The 27,152-nt window shown below is 35.5% G+C and overlaps 1 protein-coding gene across 3 annotated transcripts in view; it reads left to right on the top strand.

Moving 5' to 3' along the window:
* LARS2 (leucyl-tRNA synthetase 2, mitochondrial) overlaps positions 1–27,152 on the top strand; it is a 90,290-nt gene that overhangs the window by 23,263 nt on the left and 39,875 nt on the right. For all 3 annotated transcript variants that reach the window (XM_039336125.1, XM_039336126.1, XM_039336127.1), the window contains exons 4-12: positions 5,997–6,088; positions 9,100–9,160; positions 11,187–11,276; positions 12,812–12,955; positions 19,039–19,146; positions 19,855–20,014; positions 23,350–23,454; positions 24,084–24,199; positions 25,174–25,457. In XM_039336125.1, the coding sequence (XP_039192059.1) occupies positions 5,997–6,088; positions 9,100–9,160; positions 11,187–11,276; positions 12,812–12,955; positions 19,039–19,146; positions 19,855–20,014; positions 23,350–23,454; positions 24,084–24,199; positions 25,174–25,457 (1,160 nt within the window). The remainder of the gene's footprint in view (positions 1–5,996; positions 6,089–9,099; positions 9,161–11,186; positions 11,277–12,811; positions 12,956–19,038; positions 19,147–19,854; positions 20,015–23,349; positions 23,455–24,083; positions 24,200–25,173; positions 25,458–27,152) is intronic.

A 27,152-nucleotide genomic window follows, 5' to 3' on the forward strand; every position in this document is an offset into this window, starting at 1 on the left:
TTCTTTTGTTAAGAATTGAAGGGAAACTCCCAGTACTGTCAAACTTGTTGATCCAAAAATTTCTCACAGTTGAAAAGCGGTAAACAAGCCATTTATGAAAGTGATTAGAAAAAGAAGTATGCTAATCCAGTTTGATTTCAAAGCTCTAACTGCAGCTTGAGTAAGACTTCTGTGTTACAATTTTCTTGTGAGAAATAACTGACTGGAGCACTTAACATAAAATTCAGTAAAATAAGAAAATGAATAAAAAAGTAAAAGAATAATAAAAAGTAGAAAACAACATTCTGTTATGCTATACAATACTATAAATAATATATCGAGTTATCAATCCAAAGTTAGTTTGTACAAAGCTATGAATAAAGATGAGCTTTGTAACCTGGGGATACAAACTTAGCAATAAATTGTTTCTTTAAAAATGTTAACTGCCAGAAGAATTTTGCATACAATTTATCTGGTCATCTGGTAAATAGCTAATCATGGGTATTAGACGCTTACTATGCATATCTCCAGAATAGTGACAATAAAATAACACATGGGCCAATAATTCATCCTGGAATAACAGAGATAAATCCTTTTTCCATAGTGGTTTTCTGAAGGTTGCCCTCCATTACAGCTGATGGCAGGTTGTCAAAGCACTACAGTGTAAAGACCCAATGGAATTTATTAAGTAAGAGCTGGCTAAAATTTTAGTTTAGTTGAAATAGAAGTTACTGTGTGCCAATTATATTCCAGGTGGTATTTTTGCTGGATTCAGTTTATAGTTCTTTATCAGAGATCCTTTGTCTAAGAATTGCTTTTACTTATCCCAGTGGCAACTGAGCCTCTGGTGCAAAATGTGTTTCCAATTTACTAGATACAATTGTGAATAATGAAACGTAATGTAAAAACAATAATAGGAATAATAGTACTAGTAACAATTTCAAAAGTAATAATACAGTATTCATTTCACATGTCTAGCAGTGTTGACATACTTCAAAACACTGGCAATTTGAAAATTAAAAGTGATTTTTCCATTTTAAGCCTCCCGTGAAATTAGAATTACAGATTGCAAAAAACAGGGCTCAAGGAAATTAATTCAATATTTTCTCAATCTTGATTTTGCAATAATTACATAGTCATTAAGAAATAATTTATTTTAATAGCGGGATTAAAATTGGAATTAAATAATGGGCTTCCAAGTCAATGGCCAGAAATACTTAAAAATAATTGCCAAAATCTCAAACAAATTCAACTTTCCTTGCAGAATCCTTGTGGTCCACAATTGGGAACAGTTGCCACAAATATAATTTATAAACAACAACTGAATTCACAAATCACGCTAAACCAATAACAAACAAACCATGCTGTGCCTTAGCAAGAAAATTCAATATAAGTTTCCTTAACCCTGCTAGACATAGTCAGTAATTGAAGAAAACAAGGAAATGCATGATAATAATATCAAAATATGGGGAAAGATTATTTAAGATCATAATTACAATTTAAAGACATTGAAAGAGAATTATGAGTTTCAGTGGAAGCCCACAATTCTAATATAGTAATATATCTTTCCTTTCTTAGGGTAGAAGCAGGTAGATTTATCCTGCAATGCTGAAAGTGCAGTTTTCACTTACTTATTTATTCAGTGTATATAAACCCACTTTCAAAGTGACTCTGGATGGCTAGCAAGGTTAAATTGTCACATTACAAAAGCAAACAATAAACACAACATTTTAGCAACAAAATATGACATTCATATATTTACAGGAGCCCAAACTTAGAAGGAAGTTCCAACTTCAAATTGGTGTGTTAAAGGGGACCAATGGACAATTAGTAAATGATTAAATAGAGATCAAACTAAGATGGAAAGCAAATAATAATAATAAAATAAAAAAATAAAAAAAATTGGAAGGGACCTTGGAAGTCATCTAGTCCAACCATTTGCTCAGGCAGGAAACCCTATACTATTTCAGACAAATGGCTGTCCGATCTCTTCTTAAAAACTTCCACTTTTGAAGCATTCACAGTTCTGGAGGTAGGTTGTTCCACTGATTAATTGTTCTGTCAGGAAATTTATTCTTAGTTTTAGATTGCTTCTCTCTTTGGTTAGTTTCCATCCATTGTTTTTTGTCTTGCCTTTAGGTGCTTTGGAGAATAGCTTGACTCCCTCTTCTTTGTGGCAGCCCCTGAGATATTGGAACACTGCTATCATGTCACCCCTCATCCTTCTCTTCATTAAACGACACATACCCAATTCCGTTCCTTATATGTTTTAGCCTCCAGTCCCTTAATCATCTTTGTTGCTCTTCTCTGTACTCTTTCTAGAGTCTCAACATCTTTTTTACATTGTGGTGACCAAAACTGGATGCAGTATTCCAAGTGTGGCCTACCAAGACATTATAAAGTGGTATTAACACTTCACGTGATCTTGATTTTATTCCTCTGTTAATGCAGCCTAGCACTGTGTTGGCTTTTTTGGCAGTTGCAGCACACTGCTGGCTCATATTTAAGTGATTGTCCTCTAGGACTCCAAGATCCCTCTCACAGTTACTACTATTGAGCAAGGTACCAGTTATACTATACCTGTGCATTTGGTTTTTCTTGCCTAAATGTAAAATCTTACTTTTTTCCACCATTGAAATTCATTTTGTTAGATAGCGCCCAATGTTCAATTCTGTCAAGATCCTTCTGTATTTTAAGCCTGTCTTCTGGAGTATTGGCTATTCCTGCCAGCTTGGTGTCGTCTGCACATTTGATGAGATCTCCATCTATCCCCTCATCCAAATCATTGATGAAGATGTTGAAGAGCACTGTGCCCAGAACTACACACTTCCCTCCATGTAGATGCATTTCCATTGAGGACCACACACTGAGTATGGCTGGTCAGCCAGTTAAGAATCCATCTGGTAGTGATGCTGGCTAACCCACATTTTTCTATCTTATCAAGTAGTAGATTGTGATCTACTTTATCAAATGCCTTACTGAAACACTATGCAACAGAGATGTCAACATCCAAGATACCTTAGAACTGAGCTTTTCAGCCTGTGGTATGCATATCACCGGTGATACATTGGCACCCGACAGGTGGTACGCGACCCGACCTAGCCTAGCCAAGTGTAACAGTTGAGGGAACGAGCCAAAGTGGCGCAGTGCGATATAAAAGGAGGCAGTTTTGCAGAAGAGGGAGAGAGAAAAAAGATGTTGGAAAAAGAGTCAGAAGAGAAAAGGCTTTTGTCATAGAAGGGGGGGGAGAGAGAGAGAACCTTTGCAGAGCCGTGTGCGTGAGAATGGGGAGGCTTTTGGACAGATGTGTGCATGAGAAAGAGAAAAGCCTTTTTGTGAGAGAAGCAGTGAGGAGAAAGGGAGAAGAGAAGGAAGGTGATGGGAATGAGAGAGGGAAACAAGAAGAAAGGGAAGGAAGATGGGAAAGGGAAGGAGGGAGGGAGGGAAAGGAAGGAAGGAAAAAGATGGGAATGAGAAAGCGAGGCAGGGAGGGAGGGAGAAAAACAGGAAGGAAGGACGGAGATGGAAATAAATATACTGAATAAATAAATGATGTTGTGTTGAATATACATCAAAAGCAGGAGATTCTATAACCTTTTTCTCTATTCTTTGTATTTTATTGTTACTACACAGAATACACATTTGATATTTTATTTTGCATAACATATGATTTCACAGAATTCCACTTGTCTTTTTTGTTGGCAATAAATTTATTTTCCCAGATAAATAACTGTTGTATCCCTTTTCTAGTGTACATTTGCTTTGTCATATAACAAACATAATACCACACCATCAAAATAGCTAGATATATGTGCTCTTCATTTATATAATCACCTTGCCACATAGGAAGAATAAGAAATTTCAGTTTTTCTTCTGGAAATAGTAAGATCTCATCCATTTGATAATAATATCTGATACCTAAATCGTTGATAATTCAGAAATCTACCTACCGAGTGGTAAAAACATGGTTACTGTTAATTAGTCTTATCTCTTTCAACTGTTTTTCTTTCATACATGCAGATAATCACGTCTTAACAATAGTCTGATTTGGAATTTAGAATGAACCACAGTACTTTAGTACCTGGCTTATCAAGACCAAAGCAAAGGTGTCCTTAAGGGCTTTCCTTGGCATCTCTTTCCAGAGGATTATTTAAATAAATAAAAAGGCCTTTGAAACTTACTTTAGGATTATGCATAAAGTGGATTCTTGGCATATTCTATCTTTAGAAGCCAGAACAATAAGGCAGAATTCATTCCTGATCACTCTATTTAACCTAAACAAAAAAAAACCTTGCAGATATGTACTGATGGAAACGGGACGAAGGGAGGGATTATTTTGTTATAAGTATATGTGTACTAAACATAATAGGACATCATCAAAATGACTGGATGTACACTAGCATGTACAAGTACATAGTATAGCTCCGTGGTGGTGAACCTATGGCACGCGTACCATAGGTGGCACACAGAGCCCTCTCTGTGAGCACACGCACTGTCGACCCAGTCCAAGGCCTTAAGTCCCGTCGATGGGCAACCTGCATCAAAATCTCCCCGGCAAGTGGCTTTTTAAGCTGGGTTTTATAAAACCTTTTCGCTTTTAGACCTCCACCATCATTGCAAAAAAAAAAAAAAAAAAGTTCAATCAATCAATTTCAACTCACGGGGAAAAAAAAGATCTCACAAAGTTGGAATTGATTGATTGAATTTTATTTTTAGTCCCACATAGTGGCAGAGGAAATGACATGTCGGAACTGGAAAGGTGCTGCATGGGGTGGGAGAGCAGCGGGAGAAGGGCGGGACCTGTGCATGGAGTAAGAAGCAATGCGGTGGTGGTAGCATGGTGGTAGACCAGTTACTTCCATCCCCCTGCCAGACACTGCCGAAGCTGCACAGGGTAAGGTTGCCGGGCCCACCCCCACCCAGATACCCTCACCTCCAAGTGTTTTTTTTACTAGCCTGCCTTTCAGCTGCATTCCGTTTCTCCATTCACTTCTCAGCCTTCGCCGCGTGTTTGTGGGACTATCAGTTAAAAAAAAAGTTTCATCAGACTTTCTAACTTCTCACAAGGACTGACAGAGAAGAGAACTTCGCAACACTGCCTATAGTACCAACAAAGCTATAGCTGAATGGGCAAGTGAGGGGGGAACCTGCCACACTTGTTCCATGGCCTCTTTCAGCCGAGCTGCATTGCAGCGGGATTGGACGCAATACGCAAGGTAGCAAACAGCCGAACCACACCAAAACCAGCTGTTTGCCATGTTCTGCACAATGCTGCCATGAGGCCGCGGAACAAGCCGCGCGGCAGTAAGAAACTGATATACCGGATCCCCCTCCCCTACTCTGCCTAAAGCTGGAAGGCTGGCCTGATATTCGCAGCAGGCTGTGGAGCCTCAGAGTGCACCGGTTGAGGGGGCGGTAAGCTGTGGTCCCCATGCACTCACTATGTGCGGGGGCTGATGGTGTCAGGCAGCAGCCGCCCTGGTCCTTGCCTTGCCCTGCGGCAATGGCACCCCTGCCCTGCCCCCTGTCTGGTCTCATCTCACCCTGCAGGACGAGCCTCCTGCCCACCGTCCCACCTGCCAGAGACCCCCTGGATCTCCCCCTGCCCGGCCCCCACAGGCATCCCTCTCCACGAGCAACATCGAGGTGGCCGTGCCCACCCTGGCCACGCCCACCCAGTCTGCCATGACCACTGCAGCCATGCCCACCCAGTGGTCAACGCCCACCCACTGGGCCACACCCACTCGGCACCCGATGATAAATAAGTGGGGTTTGTGTTGCAGTTTGGGCACTCAGCCTCTAAAAAGTTTGCCATCACTGGTATAGCATATACACTAGTTTGATTGTTTTCAAGTAACATAAAAAATATCCTATGCATTATACTTAAATTGTATGTGACAAGCATAGCTTGTATGATTTTGAAACAAACTGAAAATGCTGAATTTGGAAACATTTCATTATTTTGAGCCCTGAAACTCTGGAAAATGAGAAAAATAACATTTCTTGGTTTTGCACAGGTGATAAATCCAATGGGATGGGATGCATTTGGATTACCAGCAGAAAATGCAGCAATTGAGCATGGATTCCATCCTGCAGAGTGGACCCAAAGGTTTTTGTTTTCCTAGCTCTTTGTCAAATATAACAGTACAGAAGTTGTCATAGTAAGAGGAAAACTATGTTGATAAAGGATAGACAAAAAATAGAAGTTTGGTGGTGCCCTTTCTGATTAACAAAGTTCAGTAAATTTTAGTTAAAAGGATATGATTTCATGAGCTACAACTCACTTCATCAGATGCGTAGAGTTGCTTAACTGAATGTAGAATTTTAATTGAGATGAAATGGGTATGGGGCAGAGAGGAGAAACATGTTATATAGATTTGTTACAGATCTGTATGATAGATTACTAATAATTACAATAGTAATTCAGCAATTTCTTGCTCAGTTATGTTATTAAAGTCTCTTACTTCCAAAATGGTCGCTTTTGTGGTCTGCAATAGAATCCTGGGGGGTTGAAATGCTCTGATATTACTTTGTTCTCATTTTGACTCCTGATATCAAACTTTTGTACCAAGCTTGCCCTATGTAGAATCCAGAAGGACATTGCTGTCAGATTATATTATAGAGGCATGCAAAGCTGCCTCTAATCTTTTGTGTATTTATTAAGGCCTGTGATGGTGCTATTGGTGTAGATTTGGTGACAAAGTAGACATCTGGGTTTGTTGCAGAGTCTGGTTCCCATCTTAGCATCATTGTTATATTCTTGTCGTTTGTGATAATTTGTTTCAGATTGATCAATAGTATATATGTGGTATGGGCAGTTTCTGAGAAAGTGCAATATAATTATCCATTATGGGCTACATAATGAATTTGAGTGGTTTGAATTGTGAGCTACTGTAGTGACAACCAGTAGTGCTTTGCTGTTCTGTGTTTGTAATCTGCTTCTTAATTATTGTTATTATTATGTTTATTTGTTGCCCTTTTTATATTTCATGCTATCAGAAAAGCTGATTAAAACCTGAGAATTGATCTGTTTCTGTTGATTTATTTACTGGTCCTCTTGGACAGATAATTTGATTTTATTGGGTGGGTAGTTAAATATCCAGAGACTGAAATTTTATCTGCATAGCCAACTATTTTTCCTTCCTTTCCATCACCTCATTTCAATTTAAATCCTACATCAATATGCAGTGATGTTCCACAAGATTCTGTCTTGAGCCTAGTGCTCTTCAACATTTAAATAAACAATCTATATGAAGAGATTGAATCAAATTTGCAGATGACACAGAGCTGGGGGGGGGGTGGATTTCTGACATTTCAGAAAACACTCAAAATTCAGAAAGCTCTTGAGAGACTTGAGCACTGGGTCCTATTCAACAAGATGTTCAGAGGCAAGAAGAGTAAGACCCTTCACTTAAGCAGGAAAAAACAGATTTGAGATACTAGATCCAGATACAGGATAGTCAGTGACTCAGCAATAATGCCTATGAAAGGGATCTAAGTGTTCTGGTAGGCCACTTAAGTATGAGTCAGCAGTGGGTTGACTGAGTCTCACTGTGGACTTAAATGTGGAGTCAGTTGGCTGGAGCAGTCAAATCCAACTGTATGGATTGCCGTCTGAGCAGGCAGAGGAGGTGAGGTTGGCAGCAATCAACAGAAACAGCTACTGTTGTTTTTTGAAGAAGGAACAGAACTATAGTATAGCTGTCTTCCAACACAAGAGCTCAAGCAAAGAAAGTACAGTAGTGGCCAAAATTGTGGAAATCTTTTGGGAAAAGTGTACAGTAGAAATGCCACCCTTGGTTAAACTTCCACTATTTTTTCTTCTAACTTCTTTATAACTATAGCCTTGTTCACTTAATAATACTATTTTACATCGCTTTCTGGGTAACCAGTCAACTCTTTGCACCATTTCTTTAATTTTATTATGTTTTACAAGCTCACTAAATGAAAGAACACAAAAAAACTAGCCAACTTGATGGCGATCACATAACACACTGACAAATGTCCTCTTCTCAGCTTCAATAGATGACATCAATAACTAAATCCTACTGTGATCTGATTGGCTCATTGGCAAAACAAGATGACACCTGATTGGCTGTCTAAACACTCATGCTCATTGGCTACAGTCAGATGAAGGAAAGCTATCTGATATCAACCTAAGTAAATTGTGCTTCCTTTTTCCTTATTTGGCTATAACATTTCATAGAATACAGTACAGATAATTGAACAAACTTTATTGCATTACGTTCTTGATTAAATTATCTTTCCATTGATATATAATTTTATGGTACTGCTCCAAAAAAAGTGGTGTTATTAGCCATCAAACCTCAAAAATACACTTTTCCCAAAAGGTTTCCACAATTTTGGCCACTAACTGTAGAATAAAGGCATTCTGCAGGACTGCTCATGCAGAAACTTTACCAAATGAAGAATAAAGGGATATATGATAATAGTCTTCCAATACTTGAAGGGCTGCCACAGGCAAGAGAGTGTCAATTTATTCTCCATAGTAGCTGAAGGCAGGCTGATCAGAGGGAGATCCAATCTGGAACTAAGGATGAACTATTAAGCAGTGGAACAGCTTGTCTCTAAGAATTGTTGATGTTTCATCACTGGAGATTTTCAAAAAAATATTGAACAACCATTTGTCTGAAATGAGAACTCCTACCTTGGACAAGAAGCTGTACTAGAAGATATCCAAGGTCCATTCAAATCCTATGATTCTGTGCATCAGTTTAGTTATTTCATGAATCTGATGAAGGGAGTTATAGCTCATGAAAACTCATTCAACAATAAAGTGAGAATTTGCAGTACTTAATCCTTCCTACATTAATTTAACCCTCTTAACAATGTTAAGTTTGTGTATAAATTGGTTTGTCTCAAAAATCTGGGACCACATAAATTTATTTGATTTAGTGTGTGTTGCTATCTGTTGTCTCTTAAATTGAATGGAGAAGATCACAGTATTGTCTAGCAAAGTAATAGTCTTTCAAAAATATTGTAGCAAAATAAATGATAGTTAAAACTATTGTGCAGATTGGAGAAACTTTCTGTTCTAACCATCATGGTTCATATTGGAGAACTGATAATTTTTCACAGAGATTTTGTTTTGCTTTACAGTAATATTCAACATATGCGAGAGCAGCTTGATGTATTAGGCTTATCTTTCAGCTGGGATCGGGTAAGGTTTTTTTAAATAAATAAATAAATTCTTCTTGTTGTTGTGCCATATCCATTATCAGACATTGGCGATTATTATTTTATTTTATTTTATTTATGAGACTTATATACCGCTTTAAGTGCGAGCATTCTCTAAGCGGTGTACACCAGTAAGCAATGTATATATATATATTTACATTGCCCCCAACAATCTGGGTCCTCATTTTACCTACCCCGGAAGGATGGAAGGCTGAGTCAACCTTGAGCCAGTGAGATTTGAACTGCTGACCTGCTGAACACAGTCAGCTAAAGTGGCCTGCAGTACTGCACCCTAACTGCTGCGCCACCTCGGCTCTTATGTTGGTGATCCTGTTTTTATCAGCAGCCACACGAAAAAGTGCTACTGAGTTTTGTCCAAACCAGTACATAAATAAATGTACTGGTTTAAATAAATAAATAAATATTTTATTTTATTTTATTTTTAAAATGAAATTGATATATTTTAGAATGTAACTTACCTATGAACTATCTAAAATATGCATATTCGTGTATTTGAAACAATGTGAAGCTACTCCTTTCTTTATGATTTCTTTTGTATTAATTTTACTGTGTGACTATTCACACCTAGAAGCTGGCAGAATTGAATTTAATAAGGAAAAAAAAACAGAGAAAAGAGAAGGAGGTAGAAAAGAATTTACTTGCATGTAGGCTTAGATACAATATGGTTGGCTGGAGAAAATATTTCATCAGCACATAAATATTAAATTGTGTGTGTGTGTGTGTGTGTGTATTCAAGAATATTGGTGTGTGTGTGTGTGTGTGTGTGTGTGTGTATGTATGTATGTGTGTATATATATATATATATATATATATATATATATATATATAAATAAAAAAAACACGATCACCGGGAGAGTTGAAGTAAAAATACTTTACTAAAAATATATTAATACTAAAAAGTTGCCAAGCTTTCGCTGGGGGAACTCCCCAGCATCGTCAGGGCTAAAAGGCCATTGCAGTAAAGGTGGTTTAAGTAGGTTCAAGTAACGTTTGCGCATGGCTCTTAGACGGTGTTACTGGCCCTGATTGGCCAGCTGAAAGCCAAGATGTGTCTATAACGTTATGTTCTTTTCTTCGGATGCCCTTCCCTATCCCTCCACTATTGGTCTTTAGAGGCGTTAGTAACCTTACATCCCCTCCTCTTCCGATAATACCAACGTCTGCCGTGTCGGGGGGAGGACAGTGAAAGCTTGGCAACTTTTTAGTATTAATATATTTTTAGTAAAGTATTTTTACTTCAACTCTCCCGGTGTGATAACATTCTCTCCTGAGGCATGAGATATATATATATAAATAAGGATATGAAAGAAAAGAAAGTAATAACATTGCTGGGGAATTACTTTTGTACTCAATCCTGATTTAATTTAGAAAGCTGCTTACTTTTGTTTGTGGCCAAAATAATGCTTTGATCTTTGCTCTTGGTATCAAGACTAGAGGTATACCAAATATTTGGGGAAGGGGAAATATTAAGAGCCTCAAAATATGTTGGAACAGACTTCATCTACTTTAGAAAGTAGTTTGACCTTAAACAATCCCACTTTGATCATGAAACAAAAGTTGAAATAATCCAGGACAGAATCAAAGCACTTCTAGCAAGTGGGGGAGGGAGAATGTCTTTGATTACAAAACATTTTTTGCAGTTTTAATTAAAATTTATGCAGAATCTTGACAGAATCTTTAGTAATTTAATTCCTATCTTATTCTTCCCTAGAGTCACGTTATAGAGGAGATGAGTGACATAAAAATATAATAAATATCTAGAGATTATTAAACAGTGTTCCCATACAATAACCTGCAAAATGAATGAGTTTAATTCTTTGCTTAATTTGAGTATTGAGACTTCTCCTAATCTAAAAAAAAATTCTCATTTGTTTTAATGGACAAAATACTAAATTCCTTTCATAAAGTATAGATGAGTTCTGCATCAGATTATTTTCTTCTTCTAACGTATACTATGTTGATTTGATAGATTTTTTTTATGTTTACAGGAAATAATCACTTGCTCTCCTAAGTATTACAAGTGGACACAGTATCTTTTTATTAAGCTTTATGAAGCTGGTTTAGTTTATCAGAATGAAGTAAGTTTTACTATTGCTTTCAAACTGATATTTTAGATTACCTTTCCAAATTTGAGTAATTATTGCTTCTGAGACAAGTATGTAGCTCGAAAGATAAAAACTTCATTCGGTAAATCCATAAAGGAAAGGAGAAAGATGATTTGCTTTGTATTTAAACATTTCTTCCACTACATTTCAGTGTTTTTGTCTCCATTATGATATGTGATACAAAGAAATAAAACATTAGAATTAATAATACATCAGCAAAAATAACACAACCATAACATTAAAGAATCATAGGAGCTAAATTTTTTTTAAAAAAAATACTTGCATCAGAACAAATAAATTTGTGTGCCAGGCAAACTTCTTTGAAGATAACATTCTAAAATGGGACATCATAGTCAAGAAGGTTTTTCTGTTCATCTGAGGAGGTCCCAGTTCAGAAAGAAAATGCTGCAGCCAGAGAAGGTTTTTCAAAAATGCAAGCTAGATTCACATATTGCAGTCAAAAATATATGGTTTATTGGATAAGATATAGTGGCCCACAGATTTTATTTTTCTGGGCTCAAAGATCACCTCAGATGGGGACTGCAGCCAAGAAATTAAAAGACGCTTGCTCCTGGGGAGGAAAGCTATGGCAAATCTAGACAGCATACTAAAAAGTAGAGACATCACCCTGCCAACAAAAGTACGTATAGTCCAGGCCATGGTTTTCCCAGTTGCAAGGTATGGCTGTGAAAGTTGGACCATAAGAAAGGCTGAGCGCCAAAGAATTGAGGCCTTTGAACTATGGTGCTGGAGAAGACTCCTGCGAGTCCTTTGGACTGCAAGGCGTTCAAACTAGTCAGTCCTAGAAGAGATTAACCCCGACTGCTCTTTAGAAGGCCAGATCCTGAAGTTGAAACTCAAATACTTTGGCCACCTAATGAGAAAGAAGGACTCACTGGAGAAGGGCCTAATGCTGGGAAAGATTGAGGGCAATAGAAGAAGGGGACGACAGAGAATGAGATGGCTGGATGGAGTCACTGAAGCAGTAGGTGTGAACTTAAATGGACTCCAGAAGATGGTAGAGGACAGGAAGACCTGGAGGAACGTTGTCCATGGGGTCACGATGGGTCGGACACGATTTCGCAATTAACAACAACAACAACAATAGTGGCCCAATTCAGAAAAATAAAAATATGTCTTAGATATAACCATGGTATAATCACAACTGGATTCACTGGCTTAGCATTTTATTTTGCAGGTATGTTCTGATGTAAATGATCTTTCAGGCATTTTGGTTCCAATCTCGATAGAACGTTTGATTAAACATTAACTCCTTGCATTGGCTTGAAAATGATTAGAGAATAAGCAAAATGTGATTTTGGCATAGAAGAATAAAAGATAACTTGAGTTCTAGAAAAAAAAGCTTTGGAAAAGCTTTGAAAAATTGGTATGTGCTTAAGGGTTCAGGAAGTACAAATATTTGTGTCAATCTCCTATTTGAAAAATTGCCCAAGTTATGGGCTTGCTCATGCGAGTATTTCTTATCTCTGATTTTGGGCATTACTTAGGCAATGGTGAATTGGGACCCAGTGGATCAGACTGTCCTTGCTAATGAACAAGTTGATGAAAATGGCTGTTCGTGGCGTTCAGGAGCAAAGGTGGAAAAAAAATATCTTAAACAGTGGTTCATTAAGACAACTGCTTATGCAAAGGTATGAGTATAAATTGTTTTGGAGAGGGGAGTTAGTCCCCCAAAATTCTAAACCATAAGCAAACCTTTATATCTTTATATCAGTAGAAATCAGTATCAGTACATCAATATAGAATTATTGTATATTTTTTCTCCTCTCTCCTGTGGTGCCTTTATAACTGCTTACAAAAATGGATAGAGTTGCATTAATGTAATGTTCTTAGGGCAGTTTGCTTCTCTAATAATGTCTTTTGTTGCGAACAAATGTGTTAAAATAATAGGTCATGCTAAACTAATAAAATTTGTCCTTTTATGACAGTTTCTTTATATTCAGTAACAAATGAAACACATTTGTGTGACAAAGATAAATTGAATGTCTTAAATCCTGATTTATCCACACTAAAAGAATATGCCTTTGCCCAATTTTTGGGATTCAGCCTTCCTTGCATACCAATATTTAAATGAAGTAACACCCCACACAGGCAAACACACACACACAGATCATATTATTTGCTGAAGATCTACTGTATAGAGGAAAAATAGTTGGATATGATATTGGAACTATTTTTGAGAATTAGGGAATATTTGGTATTCTTTTTCCTTTATGGCAAATTGGAAGGCTTCCTTAACTTCAACCTGAGATTTATTTTTTTGAAAACTAATCTGTGTGCTTTAAACATTTGTAATAAAAGAATGTGTCCCTTGTCATTAATATTTGACAAGACCCATTTGATTTCTTTCATGTATCTTCAATGCTTTATACAATGGATTCAGTAATGTACGACAAGCTTAATCACAAAACAGCCATGGACTAAATGTGTGCCTTCCCCCTCCCCCCCAACTTCTGCAGAGTAACGAGCATAATATTATGAGATTCAAATATAGATGAAAGTCTAGATGAAGTTCAGGCATGTGCTTGCTAGTGGTGATGAAATCTTTATGTCTTGTTCATCTCTAAATGGAGATACCAATTATTGGACCTAACCACCAAGGCAAGCCCTGTAATTTGGTTTATTATTTTTTAACATTTTAAAATAGCTTCTAAAACTATTTTCAGATATGGTATGTAATGTAATGTAATAATATAATATAATATAATATAATATAACTGTCTAGTTTCTCTATATTTTGTTTTCATCTATTAAACATATTCTTTGTCTGATATTGGAAATACAGTTGAGACACTAGTTGAAGTATATGTTCTGAAAAATGCTGGGAAATCCATTTCTCTTTTTTCTTAATAGAAATCTAAACACCTTCTATTTTTCATGACATCAACTCACTATATACTGTACAATTCACACATTCCAAGAAACTTTTGCTAAATGCAGACTCCATGTTTAACAACAATCTCATTTTTTTCCATTACTTCCCCCCTTTAAAAATATTATTTAACATTTTATCTAATGAAAAGTTTTTGCTATTTTGTGATCTTAACTGCCTATTAAATACATTTGCCCCAATATGAATTTTGAAATGATCTTATAGATATAAAACCATCTTCCCCCTCCCTCTTTTGTCAGAGACCTTTCCTTTGAATTGGTATTCAGAGCTTCCATTTGGTGAATCAGGTGGGAGGTTATATTACAAATGATAAGAAAAAATGCTCATTTATCAGGTGGCTTATTTTTTTTTGTAAAAAATTCATATTTTCAATACTTATGGCTTAGTAGTAGTTTTCCATAAGTTGGAAGAATTATTTTTAATTCTTATTTTTAATGAGTCACATGTTGTTTTTGATGTTCAATAGAGGATAATTTCACTACATAAATTGTTTTTGAAGGGGGGAAATGAAAGAGAATGAGAAAAAATGAAATGTTCTGGATAATAATCATTTCTCTTTGCAACATCTCAGATCAGTTTTCAATCTAGGTCATCACTTTGCTTGAAACATCCAGCTTATAATTCCCTTGTCTCACTGTCTCTTAGCAACTGGTACTGTTGACTGCCACTTTCCAACCATGTCAAGATTTCTTCCTGTAGTGCTAGAATTATGCCTTATAATAGATAGTTTGAAAAGGAGTAAAAAAAGTTCTTCCTTCTCCTGTCACTTTTTACATTCAAAAATATACATGGATTAGTGTTTAATGGCTGTTTAGTTTCATTATCTATTTTAATATCAAAATGCCTGACAGAAATGAAAAACTGGTTAAAATTGTCCCCCTGTTTCGATACATGAAGGTATATAGGCTTGTTTAATATGCTTACTTTATGAAATTAGTGTTGTTTCCTTTTATGTTTATTTACAATTGTTATTTTCAAATATACCAGTGAAATTTTTCATCCTTTATATCCCACATTAGATATCCTATACTCTAGTTCCAGTCTCAAAGTAATTATTTTAGATTTTTCTTTAATTTGTAAAATAGGACTACCTTATTTTATGTGGCTAAATTCAAGCTTGGTATTTTGGATTTTTTACTTGCATCTTCTTAACCATCTAAACCAAATTACCTTCCTTTATTGTGAGATAAATTGTAAATTTACTATCTACCTGGAAGCTGAATTCAGTCTGTTTTCTTTAATCTAAAATTTAAGCTCCTTTTTAAAAAGGATCATGTAGCTCCCTCAGAAGTCTTTTGGTTTTATTTTTCCTGCTCATATAATTTTCATGTAATTTTCATGTAATTAAGTGCAGATTTAACAAATCAGTTCAACAAATGATGGTCAATTGGCCCCGGTACAGTACATGTCTGCCTTGCTTCTCATTTTCCTTCTTTTATTGCTCACTGTATTCATTAAAAGTCTCTCTTAAAGCCTCAGTTTCTTGTAACATCCAAATCAGAAAACTGATTTAATGATTGCCATCCATCAAATCTTTATTAGGTAATAGACCATCATAAGGAAGGTGGGATACAATCATTATTTACCTATCAAGGTAGCTATTGTGATTATGCTTCCAGACTTTCTCAGTATTAGTTGGAACTCTTTAATTCACATTGTCTGTGAATTTTAAAATCAAATTAAGCTATTGAAAAGTTTAGCCAAAGAAAGATGTGCTAATGGAGGAAGGACAAAACAGGGAGGAGGACATAGTGAACACATAGTTTGTATGTGAATAAACTCTGATTGGGCATAAATTTTGCTAAATATGAACTAATTCTGTTTGGTGGATTTTACATTATCTCTTTTTTTTCCTAAATATTTGAAATATTCTTTACTGTAAAGGAGAAGTCAAGTGAAATTTGACCAAATCCTTAAAGTAGAGATATGTCCTTTTTAACTAAGGATTTATTTTCAGTAGCTGCCTGTTTTAGCTATTTGAGATTCAGAGCAAGGATTATAAAGACACGCTTGTTTGCAAGGATTCAGTTGTGCCTGTTATTGTTTCTTTTGTTTCCTTTATTTAGCTGCTTTTAGCATGACTGTCAGCTCCACTAAGAAGCAGATTTTTTTCCCCTAGGAGTCACATTTAGTTCCATTGATGGTTCTTCATCTACCTGCCCTCGTTTTTCTAAAGATATTCATAATTCCCATTGGTGCATATTTTGGCATATACAGATATAGCAACAACCAGATATGCTAAGTCTATAATGCTAGCTGTATTAAAGCGTGGTTTCACAAGTATGAATAATTCCAACTTATGATTATAATGGAGCCTGCCCATTACAGTTGAAAATAGTGATGACTTCACTTAATGAAGCCCACCCCTGCTCTCATGAAGCATTAAAGAAATATGCGGGTGGTTAAGCAGAATATTGGACTGCTTCAGTGGTGGTGGGAGGCCTTCGGAGGCCTAGCATAGGAAAGTCCAGCTGCCCTGAGCCTCCTAAGGCCTACCCCATTCCCTGAGGCATCCCCCAATTGCTTTGGCCTGTTCCCAACCCGGTCACTAAGCCATGCAAGGTATCCTAAAACCAGACAGCAAAATTACTGACACAGGGTGGAAGCAGGCAAAGACCTATAAACTATATCAGCCTGCTGTGGGCTATTAGCTACTGCTGCAGCTTTAGGCTCCCTTATGTGGCTGGGTTGGGAACATGTGAAAACCTGATGGAATGGGTGGGGGGGGGAATCCATTAAACATCGAAGTTTTGAAGTATTACGTAAATACAGTCTTAATTGATACAATTTACCTCTGTCGATTTCCAATTTTGTATGAGTTGTGTCCAATTGTATATGCCTACTGCTTTTTTCCCACCAATTATTTCCTCTTGAATCTATTTATGATATTAATGAAAAAGCACCATAGAATATAGCATTATATTTATAGATTGATTTAATTTAAGAAGAGGCACAATGGCTCAACAATTAAAGATGGTGAAATTGTCAGCTGGAAGGCTGACACCCAGGGTTTGAGATCTGAGCACCACGCAACTGAGTGAGTTCCTATTATTTGTTCCAGCTGCTGCCAACCTAGCAGTTCAAAAACAAGTAGATAAATAGTGGCAAGATGATAGCATTCCATGCACTTTGGTATAGTCATCCTGGAAGTGTCTTTAGACAACACTGGCTCCTTTGGTTAAGAAATGGAGATAAGCACCACTCTTTAGAATCAGACATAACTGGACAGGGAAAACCTTTACTGATACCTTTATGTAAATTTAAAATAATATATTTTATATTATTCTCCATATATTTCTGAAAAATGAATGTTGCCCTATTTGAATTTTGCACCATGGCTATCAGTCATAAAATATTTAGCAGAACAATATTTAGAAAGGTACAGGTAAATCTGCATGTTGCAAACTAATTGTTTGTGTCCCATTAGTCTATTGAAATAGCATTTTAAAATATTGTGGGTGCGTTAAATAAATGTCATCTTCAGCCTCAAAATTGTCAGCTTAAATGTTCTAATTTTAAGACTTCTGGTATTTATTAAAGTTCTTTCTGTCTTTACTCAGATGATTTTGATTGCTATAGCATCCATTGTTTTTGTTTTTGAATCCGAATAATAACTTGTTATTTTCTTTGTTTTCTTTATATTATATGAGTGTTTCTGATAGGTTCTTAATATATGCTGAACTTAACCTTTCTTTATAACAGAAGCCTGGCTTCTGTTTTTTACTGGAATTCTATTTAATAATTTTGTGTGGTCTTAGTAGGCTTACGTAAACTAAAATACACATACCGTGTTTTCCCGAAAATAAGACCCACCCCAAAAATCTCTTAAAAGCGTCCAATCTGCAATTAAGAAAGCTGATGTCTCAGTTACCAACTTGGTTCTATTATTATTAACTGATATGTTGCTATTGAATTTCCTGAGATGTTTTAGACTGGTAAAGTATGCCATTTGGATTGTTTTGGATCACAATTCCTGCAGCTTTCTTACAACTGCATATTTATAGCACAACTCAGCATTGTATTTTCTTGTTGTATTAATATTTCTGTTCTGTGCTTGTCTGACATGAGGATTCAGCTATTTCATCTTTAGCTTGATAATGGATAACATTAAGACTCTCCAAGAGGGAAACATAAAGCAAATACTGCACATTATTCTAATGCTTATAATAATCCTACTATATGTAATTTTGAGCTTGATTTTCAAGGTCCCGAAAGCTGCTTATTACTAAGAAAGCTAAAATTCTATGAATTTTATTACAAATGTATTAAAAAGAGAAAAGGGATTAGGTTGTAACAGTTTTGAAAAGAAGATATGTTGACTGTAGGATCCTATTTATCATTAGGATGGGGATTCTTGCTAACCATCCATTAATAAAGTAGAGAGATGACCATCATCTTCCTAATAAAGGGGGAATGTGCAGATAGCTTTTTTCCAAGCTCTGAGAACTGTTTTACACTGTTGAAATTAATGCTAAACCTAAGTAGTCTTTTATATACCATAGAAGCTATTAAAATTCAAGGAAGAATACAATCTCTGTACTATCTTTAGAACTAATTGCAGATGCCAAATGGCTGTGTATTTTTAATTGTGTACTCTTTTATTTATTTTATTTATTTATGAGACTTATATACCGCTTTAAGTGCAAGCACTCTCTAAGCGGTGTACACCAGTAAGCAATGTATATATATATTTACATTGCCCCCAACAATCTGGGTCCTCATTTTACCTTTTTACATTTTAAATATGTAGAGGCCATACACAATTTGTTCTGTGTATGTTTAATGTCAAAGATTTAAAATGTCTTCTTACCATTATTGCAGGCCCTGCTTGATGGCTTGTCAGATCTCCCCAAATGGTATGGAATAAAGGAAATGCAAGCTAATTGGCTTGGAGATTGCACTGGATGTTATTTTGAGTTTATGCTGAAAGTAAGTTGTTCCTTGGAAATCACTGAGAAGTATATATTGCAAATGGTTGAAAACTATTAGAAGTTATCTGTGAAATATGGGTAGAGTCCTTTGAAACTGGTTTATATGAAAAGTAATTGAAATTCCCACTGGTGTACTTTCTGACAGCAGAAGGTAAATGAATTTTGATGACGGAGAAGGCTACAGTTGCATTTAAGAGCAAAGGGGAACTTTCAATATGTAGCCCATATTAGATATGGCTCTTAAAATATAAACATGTGTATGGCCGCCTTAATAAAAATATATTAATAAGAAAATGAACAGGTAAAAGCCTTTTTAGACAAGGAAGAAATACCCAGAAAAAAGCTCTCAAGGTATGTGAGTAATTTCATTCATTGAAATGAATGAACAAGATACTCTTCTTTTCTCTGTTGAATTTCTAAGAGGTGAACACAAGCCAAGTTTCACAAAGTAATTAACTACAGTCCATTTATGATTTTAGCTAATGATTACAGACTATAATTGGCCAGCTTGATTAGGTCCAGAAATTCGGTCAAAATAAACAAAATAGAGTTTAGCACTGTATTCAATTCAAACCATGATATGATATTTTCAGATGCAAAATATGGTCCTCAGAACACAACTGGTATGTCTTCAATATTTCAGATATACCTGCAAAGAAATAATGTTTTGAATAAACTGTGATAATCCTACCTCCTTGTTTGATAGATTAATAATAAATCGACAGGAGAAACAGTAGCAGCGTATGCCTCAACACCTGAAGCTATATATGGTTCATCCCATTTGTATATCTTATCTAACCATCGACTGTTACATGGAAATAGCCATCTGAAAGAAATCTTCCAGAGGGAGTTTGTTCAAGGAAAAGGTGATTTTTTTTCTCCCTATTTATTGTCTATTTTAATATTGCATGATTTGATCATCAGAATTGGTCAGTTCACACATATCATATTGCATCATGAGAAGGCACACCTGCAAAAAAAATAGATACAAATACATAATCTGAATTATGATGGTTATCTGTCAAGATTATCACAATACATATTCAAAGCAAATAGTACAATATATAATATGAATTATGATGGTTATCAATCAATATGATCACTATACTGTATATAGCTAATTTTCCCCTGAAATGTTTGCTTCTGCTCCTATTAATTAGAATATAACATTTTATTGTATTAGTCAAGCGTAAAAGAGAGAAACGGTCCCTTTTAAAAACAAACACTGGTAAGCAAAACAGCTAAAACATAAACAAATATTCATATGTAAACAATACATGGATTTTTAAGGAACAATCTTTTAACAGTTTAAAGAACAAAAATCTCTTAGAATAATAATAAAAATTTAAGAAGATCTCTTTGCCTATTAATTTCCATTGTGATGTTATTCATAAAGCCTTAGAGAACAATAATTCAGGAAGAAAAATTAACTGAAGAGGAAAAAAGTGAAAAACAGCTTTGTATTCTTTAAAAGTGGAAAACAGCTTTGTATTCTTTAAAATCTAATTAAGTTGAAAAATGTTGATCTCACTTCAAACAAATAACATTTGATCTTCAAAGATGGCTTTATGCATAGTTAATAGCAAAACATAATGTTAAACCTTCCTTTTTTTAACTTTATGCATACACAAATGTATGCATAAAAAGAAAGACAACACCAAACCAGTAAAAATACAAAGAAAGAAGATGGAAAAACCTACCTTATATTTTATACTCATCAACAGTCCCTATATTACTATAACATTAACTGGATGGTGTGGTGTCTCAAAAGTTAAGTTGGAAAGCCAACAGCCCAGGTTCGAAACCTGACCACCTTGCGACGGGATACGCTCCTGTCCTCACCCCAGGTTCTGCCAACCTAGCAGTTCAAAAGCAGTTGTTAGCCAGGGTTTGAGACCGGAGCACCATGGAATTGGGTAAGTTCCCATTACTTGCCCCAGCTCCTTCCAATCTAGCAGTTCGAAAGCATGCAAATGCAAGTAGATAAATGGATACCACTTCAGTGGGAAGGTAACAGCATTCCGTGCACCTTGGAATATAGTCTATATGACCGCGGAAATGTTTTTAGACAGCCCTGGCTCAATGTCCTTGAAACATTGAGCACCACTCCCTATAGTCGTTGCTGACTATAGAGGAACTCCTTTACCTTTTTAAATAATATGAACAGTACAAATTTTATTTAAAATGTTACAAAATATTTTTCATAATCCTTTGATTAGTAGATAATACTTTTTGAAACAGATCACACATGCCTGACAATTATTCCTTAGCGTCTGGTTTCTAATTTCTAAATGTAATTCTTTATTCCTTCCCCCCATTCTTGATAAACAGTTAAATTCGAAAGCTTTTGCATAAAATTCAACATTACATTAACATTTTTAATATTTAACACAAATGTTTACAGTATATACCAGGGGTAGGCAACCCAAAACACTCAAAGAGCCACTTGGACCCGTTTCCCACCAAAAACAAAACACTGGAAGCCACAAAACCCTTTTGATATCTAAAATGAAAATGTGTGTGTGTGTGTGTGTGTGTGTGTATTCAGATTTCTTTTTACTGACATCTTTTTGTCAGCAAAAAGAAATCTGAATTTGTAATGTATCGCAGTAGCGACTTGAACCTGCTTAATGCCCCTAGTTGGGGGGCTGCAAGGCAAAAATGATTATTAAATAAAAAACAAAAAACTGCACTATAGCAATCAAAATGCCAAGGTGCAATCAATCAGACCGGTCTGTTTATGTATATATGTATGTATGAATGTGTTTGTGCGTGTGTATGTGTATTTATCTCATAAAGGTAAAAAAGGATATAGCAGTGTTATCTTCATTTTAAATATCAAAAGGATCTCTCTCTCCCTCCCCTCCTTCTTTCTGCCCTTGGTTTGCCCCACTCTCTTTCTCTCTCTCTCTCTTCCCCCCCTCTCTCTCCCTCCCTCCGATCTTCTGCTCACTTGGCAAGCTGGTTTCAAGCTGTTCTCCAACAAACTCAGGGGTAGGCAACCTCAGCTCTTTTATGACTCATTGGCTTCAACTCCCAGAATTCCTGAGCCAGCATAGCTGGGCTAGCTAGCTCTCCTGCCCTTCCTGCTTCCTGCAGAGACGCAGCAAAGGGAGGAGCCCCGCCCAAAAAGCTTTTCAGCTTGTCGGAGAACACCGTGAGTCCACTCTTTTATACACATACACACACACACACACAGAGAGAGAGAGAGAGAGAGAGGGAGGGAGAGACAGAGAGAAGCAGGGAAGCGCAAGTGTCTCTGTCTGTCTCTGTCTCTCTCTGCAAATGGCAGAGGAGGGTGGGAGCCACAGGGGAAGGTTCAAAGAGCCACATGCAGTTCCAGAGCCTTAGGTTGCCGACCTGTGCACTAGAAGAAAGCATTAACACTGAACCTCAAATTTTACTTTTCCATAATATTATTTCTATAACAACAAATAAATCTAATCAGTAAAACCCAAAATTCTTCCCCCCCTTTTTTTAGTCATCAAGTTTTTGTCACCTTGCTAAGCACTGGTGATACCTAAATATTGTGATGTCCTAAAAGTGGGTACAATCTATGAAAAGGTTGAAAAGCACTGATCTAGGTCATGGTTGTCTCAAAGTTGCTTTTTCAAAAGGCAGCTGGACTGTTTTTTCCTGATGAATGACTGATGAAGCTTCTTGGATGAGAAATGAAACATTTTATTCTTTCTCACGGAAAAACTGAGACAGTCTGTAAATTATTAAATTTGCCATGCTGCATGATGTGTTTTACATATATGGAATGGTTCTTCTTAAATTTAGTTAAATTTCTATTATTACTATTAGTTTGCCATTGCTACCTATTTTCCAAGTTTCCAAGAATTCCTTATCAGATATTATCAGAAATGTTTCCTTTTTCCATTAGTGAGCATAATTTATTCTTGCTCCTGTGATCATATATCTCATTAAATTATTATCTTTCTTAATATTTTACTGAAATTATTCCTAATAAAAAAGTTATTTCATTTTAATTTTAACATTTTCTGCATTGTCCACTGGATGTATTTCTGCTATTTTTGTATTTTTTCACATGTCCACCACATGTGGTAAGTTTTTTCTACTTCCTGACATCTGCAATACCTATATCCATTATTGTATGATTTATCTATCTTAGATATTATTGATGGAGTAATATACCATGTGAAATAATGCTTCAATACCTACAAACTACATTTTACAGACTCTCTTACTTCAGTGACTGCTATGAATTTACTCACCAATCAGGAAATTCCTGTAGTCATCTCAGCAAAATCAGAGTTTGAAGGCTGCCTTGATTTTAAAATAGGTTAGTAAAATAGACCATCACTATTATTTTTATTTCAGTTTAATTTACATTAAAACTAACTTCTTTGACTTGAAAGAGAAGATCTACTTGACATAGTTATCATTATAGTTACCACATTTAGATTTTGAAGACATCAGGAGATCATTAGTTTTAGCCCTGCCTTAGGCATGAAGGTCAGCTGGGTGGCTTTGGGCCAGTCACTCTTTGTAAGTACAATCCATTTCATGGGAGTTGGGTTATTATAGAAAAAATACAAAGAAGAAGGAGTATTAGGTATATTTGCAACTTGGTTTTATTTATAAAAGTAATAATTCTTGGAATGTACAGTATAGATAAAAACAAGACAAATAATTTCATATAATATATATTTGATTCTTGTAAAGTTATGTTTATATGTAACTTTTGTGCATACACAAAAATCTTACTTTAAAGAAGATGAAGGCACTTTGAATTTGAAGACTGAAGGCTTAAAGAAATAGAGAATCATGATTTCAGGAAAATAGAAGTAATCACCAGAGCATATAATTACCATCATTAGATAAACACTTAATAGGAAGCTACTTTTGTATATTCACACAAAAGTGGAAATCATGTTGAAAATTTGTTTTAAGATAAAATTTTCTTTCCAGGAATCCCTTGCATTAGTCCAGATGATGCTGAAGTTGCTAAAAAATTGGGCCTTGCTTTTGCTGAAGTAATTGAAACACTTCCAGATGGCTCAGAGAAGCTGATAAACTCTGGAGAGGTTCGTATTTTAGTGTGAGTTTCTGCTTTATCTCCCCATTCTTCCATGCTGCCTGTAAATAATTTGAGCATAGTATTCCTCTCCATATTGTACTGTACTGTAATATATCAGGCACTTTTTAAAACTTGAAGAATACAATAATAAATGAAACTAATTTAAAGGCAATCTGTATAGGCTATGTTAAATTATTCAGATTACATCACTTCCAAATTATGCAATGTCTTTATGCTTCATTTAGCATCAAAATAAGCTATGGAGAGAAAAACCAGGAATTATATGAACAAGCCACAATTACTTGCAGCAATGGCTCTAAGTTGCTTAATGCTCATGACATTCTGCTGCCTTGAATAGGCACTGGTTTTTAGATGGATTCAGGATAGATCCACAATTGTGCTAGTAAAGTAGATTTTATTTTGACCAGAATATGAAAAGCTCAACTCCCTTCAGCTGCCAGACCCTGCAAATGTCCTCTAACACAGTTGGCCATTCTGTCAGTGATGAAGTATTAAGCAGCATACATTTTTTAAAAAAATTCAGGCATTTATTTTTCATTGCCATGGTAAAAAACTTAACAAGTATGTTATCTCAGAGCAAATGTTGCCAGAGCTACAGTATGAGGTAAGATGTACCAAATTTAGTAAAGAAAAGCATGTTTACTATATAGAACTTCAGAAAATTTCTATGTTTACTACTAAGGTACATATTACAATTGGAAGCCACCAGTTCTTTGGTTTTTAACTTCCCTTTGAGATAGAAAAATCTTCCCTCTGTCTCTTAATTAATTAAAATAAATTCCATCTGTTATTGTGTACAAAATTAATTCAGTTGTATTCACACTATCATGAATAAGTGAATATACATACTATTATTCATAATAGTATGTACTTTATTTTTAATTAGATTATCTACTTGAAGTAGTTTGTTGCAAAATGTGATTGTTGAGTAAAGCAGCACATCTTTTTTTTTTTAAACAGTTTACAGGTATGACTAGAGAAAATGCATTAAATGCGATCATTCAGCAAACCAAAAATAAAAACATAGGAGGATTCCTAACAAGTAATAAACTAAAAGATTGGCTGATCTCACGTCAGCGTTACTGGGGCACTCCTATTCCAATTATTCATTGTCAGAATTGTGGTACCGTTCCTGTACCTTATGAGGACTTACCTGTGCAATTGCCCAGCATTATTTCCTTTAAGGAAAAAGAGGTCTCACCTTTACTTTCCATTTCACAATGGGTTAATTGCCCATGTCCAAGGTGAGTATATTTTCTGTATATTTAATATTTTAATGTTTACATTCAAGTTGGTCCTTTATATTATGCACAGTCTTTTAGGTTTTATGTTGTTTTCATGGTGCTGAATATTTAATGGCTTTTAAAAAATATTCTGCCCTGAATTAGAATTAAAAAAATCTCATATTATTAAATAGTTCAGCTCAGTTAAAAATAAACTAATGTTTACACATTACATCTTTGAACCATAGTTTGTCTACAAGGAAATTGTTAACTATTGTACTGTTTTTGCATTTTGGGAGGTTAAGCAGCTGCTAAAAAAAATAAAGAAGAAATCTATTTTTAGAGTTTAAGTAAGATCGATTACTACTTTTTTATTATTTTTACATTAGAAATTAAGGAACTGTGTTCATTTATTTGCAGCAAGATATTACAAACACATTTTTCTTTTACATTGTCTAAAAAAATAGGAGCATAGGAACTTAAAAGCTATTGCTTTATGTTCCAAAAGACTGTCTCTGCATTAGAAAATTTTAATGCATGAGTTGCCTTATATTTTTGCAATCAGTCTGAGACCTACTGCTGCTCTATATAAGGGGTATTTGAATTAGAGAGGGTGGCGCAGCAGTTAGAGTGCAGTACTGCAGGCCACTTTAGCAGGTCAGCGGTTCAAATCTCACCGGCTCAAGGTTGACTCAGCCTTCCATCCTTCCGGGGTAGGTAAAATGAGGACCCAGATTGTTGGGGGCAATGTAAATATATATATACATTGCTTACTGGTGTACACCGCTTAGAGAGTGCTTGCACTTAAAGCGGTATATAAGTTTCATAAATAAATAAATAAATTTTATACGGGCCACATTTAACATTCTTGTTTGTTTGGTCTGCAAGAATATAATTCAAATTCAGAACATTACATATTCACTGAGGAAATTAAATCTATACTCTTTAAGGGCATGAGGTTGGTGAGTGGAAAAGACCCATCAAGATTCCTTGGAAGACTTTCTTCATCATGTGCATTATGGAACACTGCTCTCAGCAAAGCTAACATGATGAATTTGTTATTATTAGGCTGCCTTGCCAGAGCTTTAAGCGATCTGAAACCATTCATACTTCAGAACACAGAGGCAGTAAACCTGTCACTTTCTCTCTATAGTTCAAAGAGGTTCTGAATAAATTCCTTCTGGTAATAAGGCTTACCTCTGTATTGTAACGCCTCACAGCTCATTCTTTACTCTTGCTGTTGCAAGGAGCATTCAAGATAAAAAGTGAGGTTCAGACACTGGCAATCTTGAGAAATTCTTATTTAGGGTCATTAGCAGTCTTCCTCTAAAAACATAGCTAATGTAAAAATGTTATTGGGCAATCTAGACCATAGTAATTCTCTGTTACAGAAGAGGATTAATCAGTGCTTAACTTGAAAAACACTCTTGCCTCTTATCTAAAATCATACATTCTTTTTTAATAAATTTCTTTATTACATTAATTGATATATCAAAGTGGTATAGTTAATCCAGTCAGTAAGCAGAGTAAAAACATAAAATATTTTTTTCTTTTAATAGATGTGCTGTTTTTTTAATCTGCATCAGCCATGTTATATCCAACTATTGATCAAGCCATAAGTTCTAAGATTTAGGTGTTGGCATTCTCCTTCTTCCTGTTAATAGAATTTTCTCCACAGAGTATGCTGTGATTCAGCATTCAGTGAAGTTCAGCATT

Source organism: Crotalus tigris, unplaced genomic scaffold (assembly GCF_016545835.1).
Source record: "Crotalus tigris isolate CLP2741 ecotype Arizona unplaced genomic scaffold, ASM1654583v1 scf7180000017666.27876245, whole genome shotgun sequence".
In the NCBI taxonomy this organism is placed as follows: domain Eukaryota; kingdom Metazoa; phylum Chordata; class Lepidosauria; order Squamata; family Viperidae; genus Crotalus; species Crotalus tigris.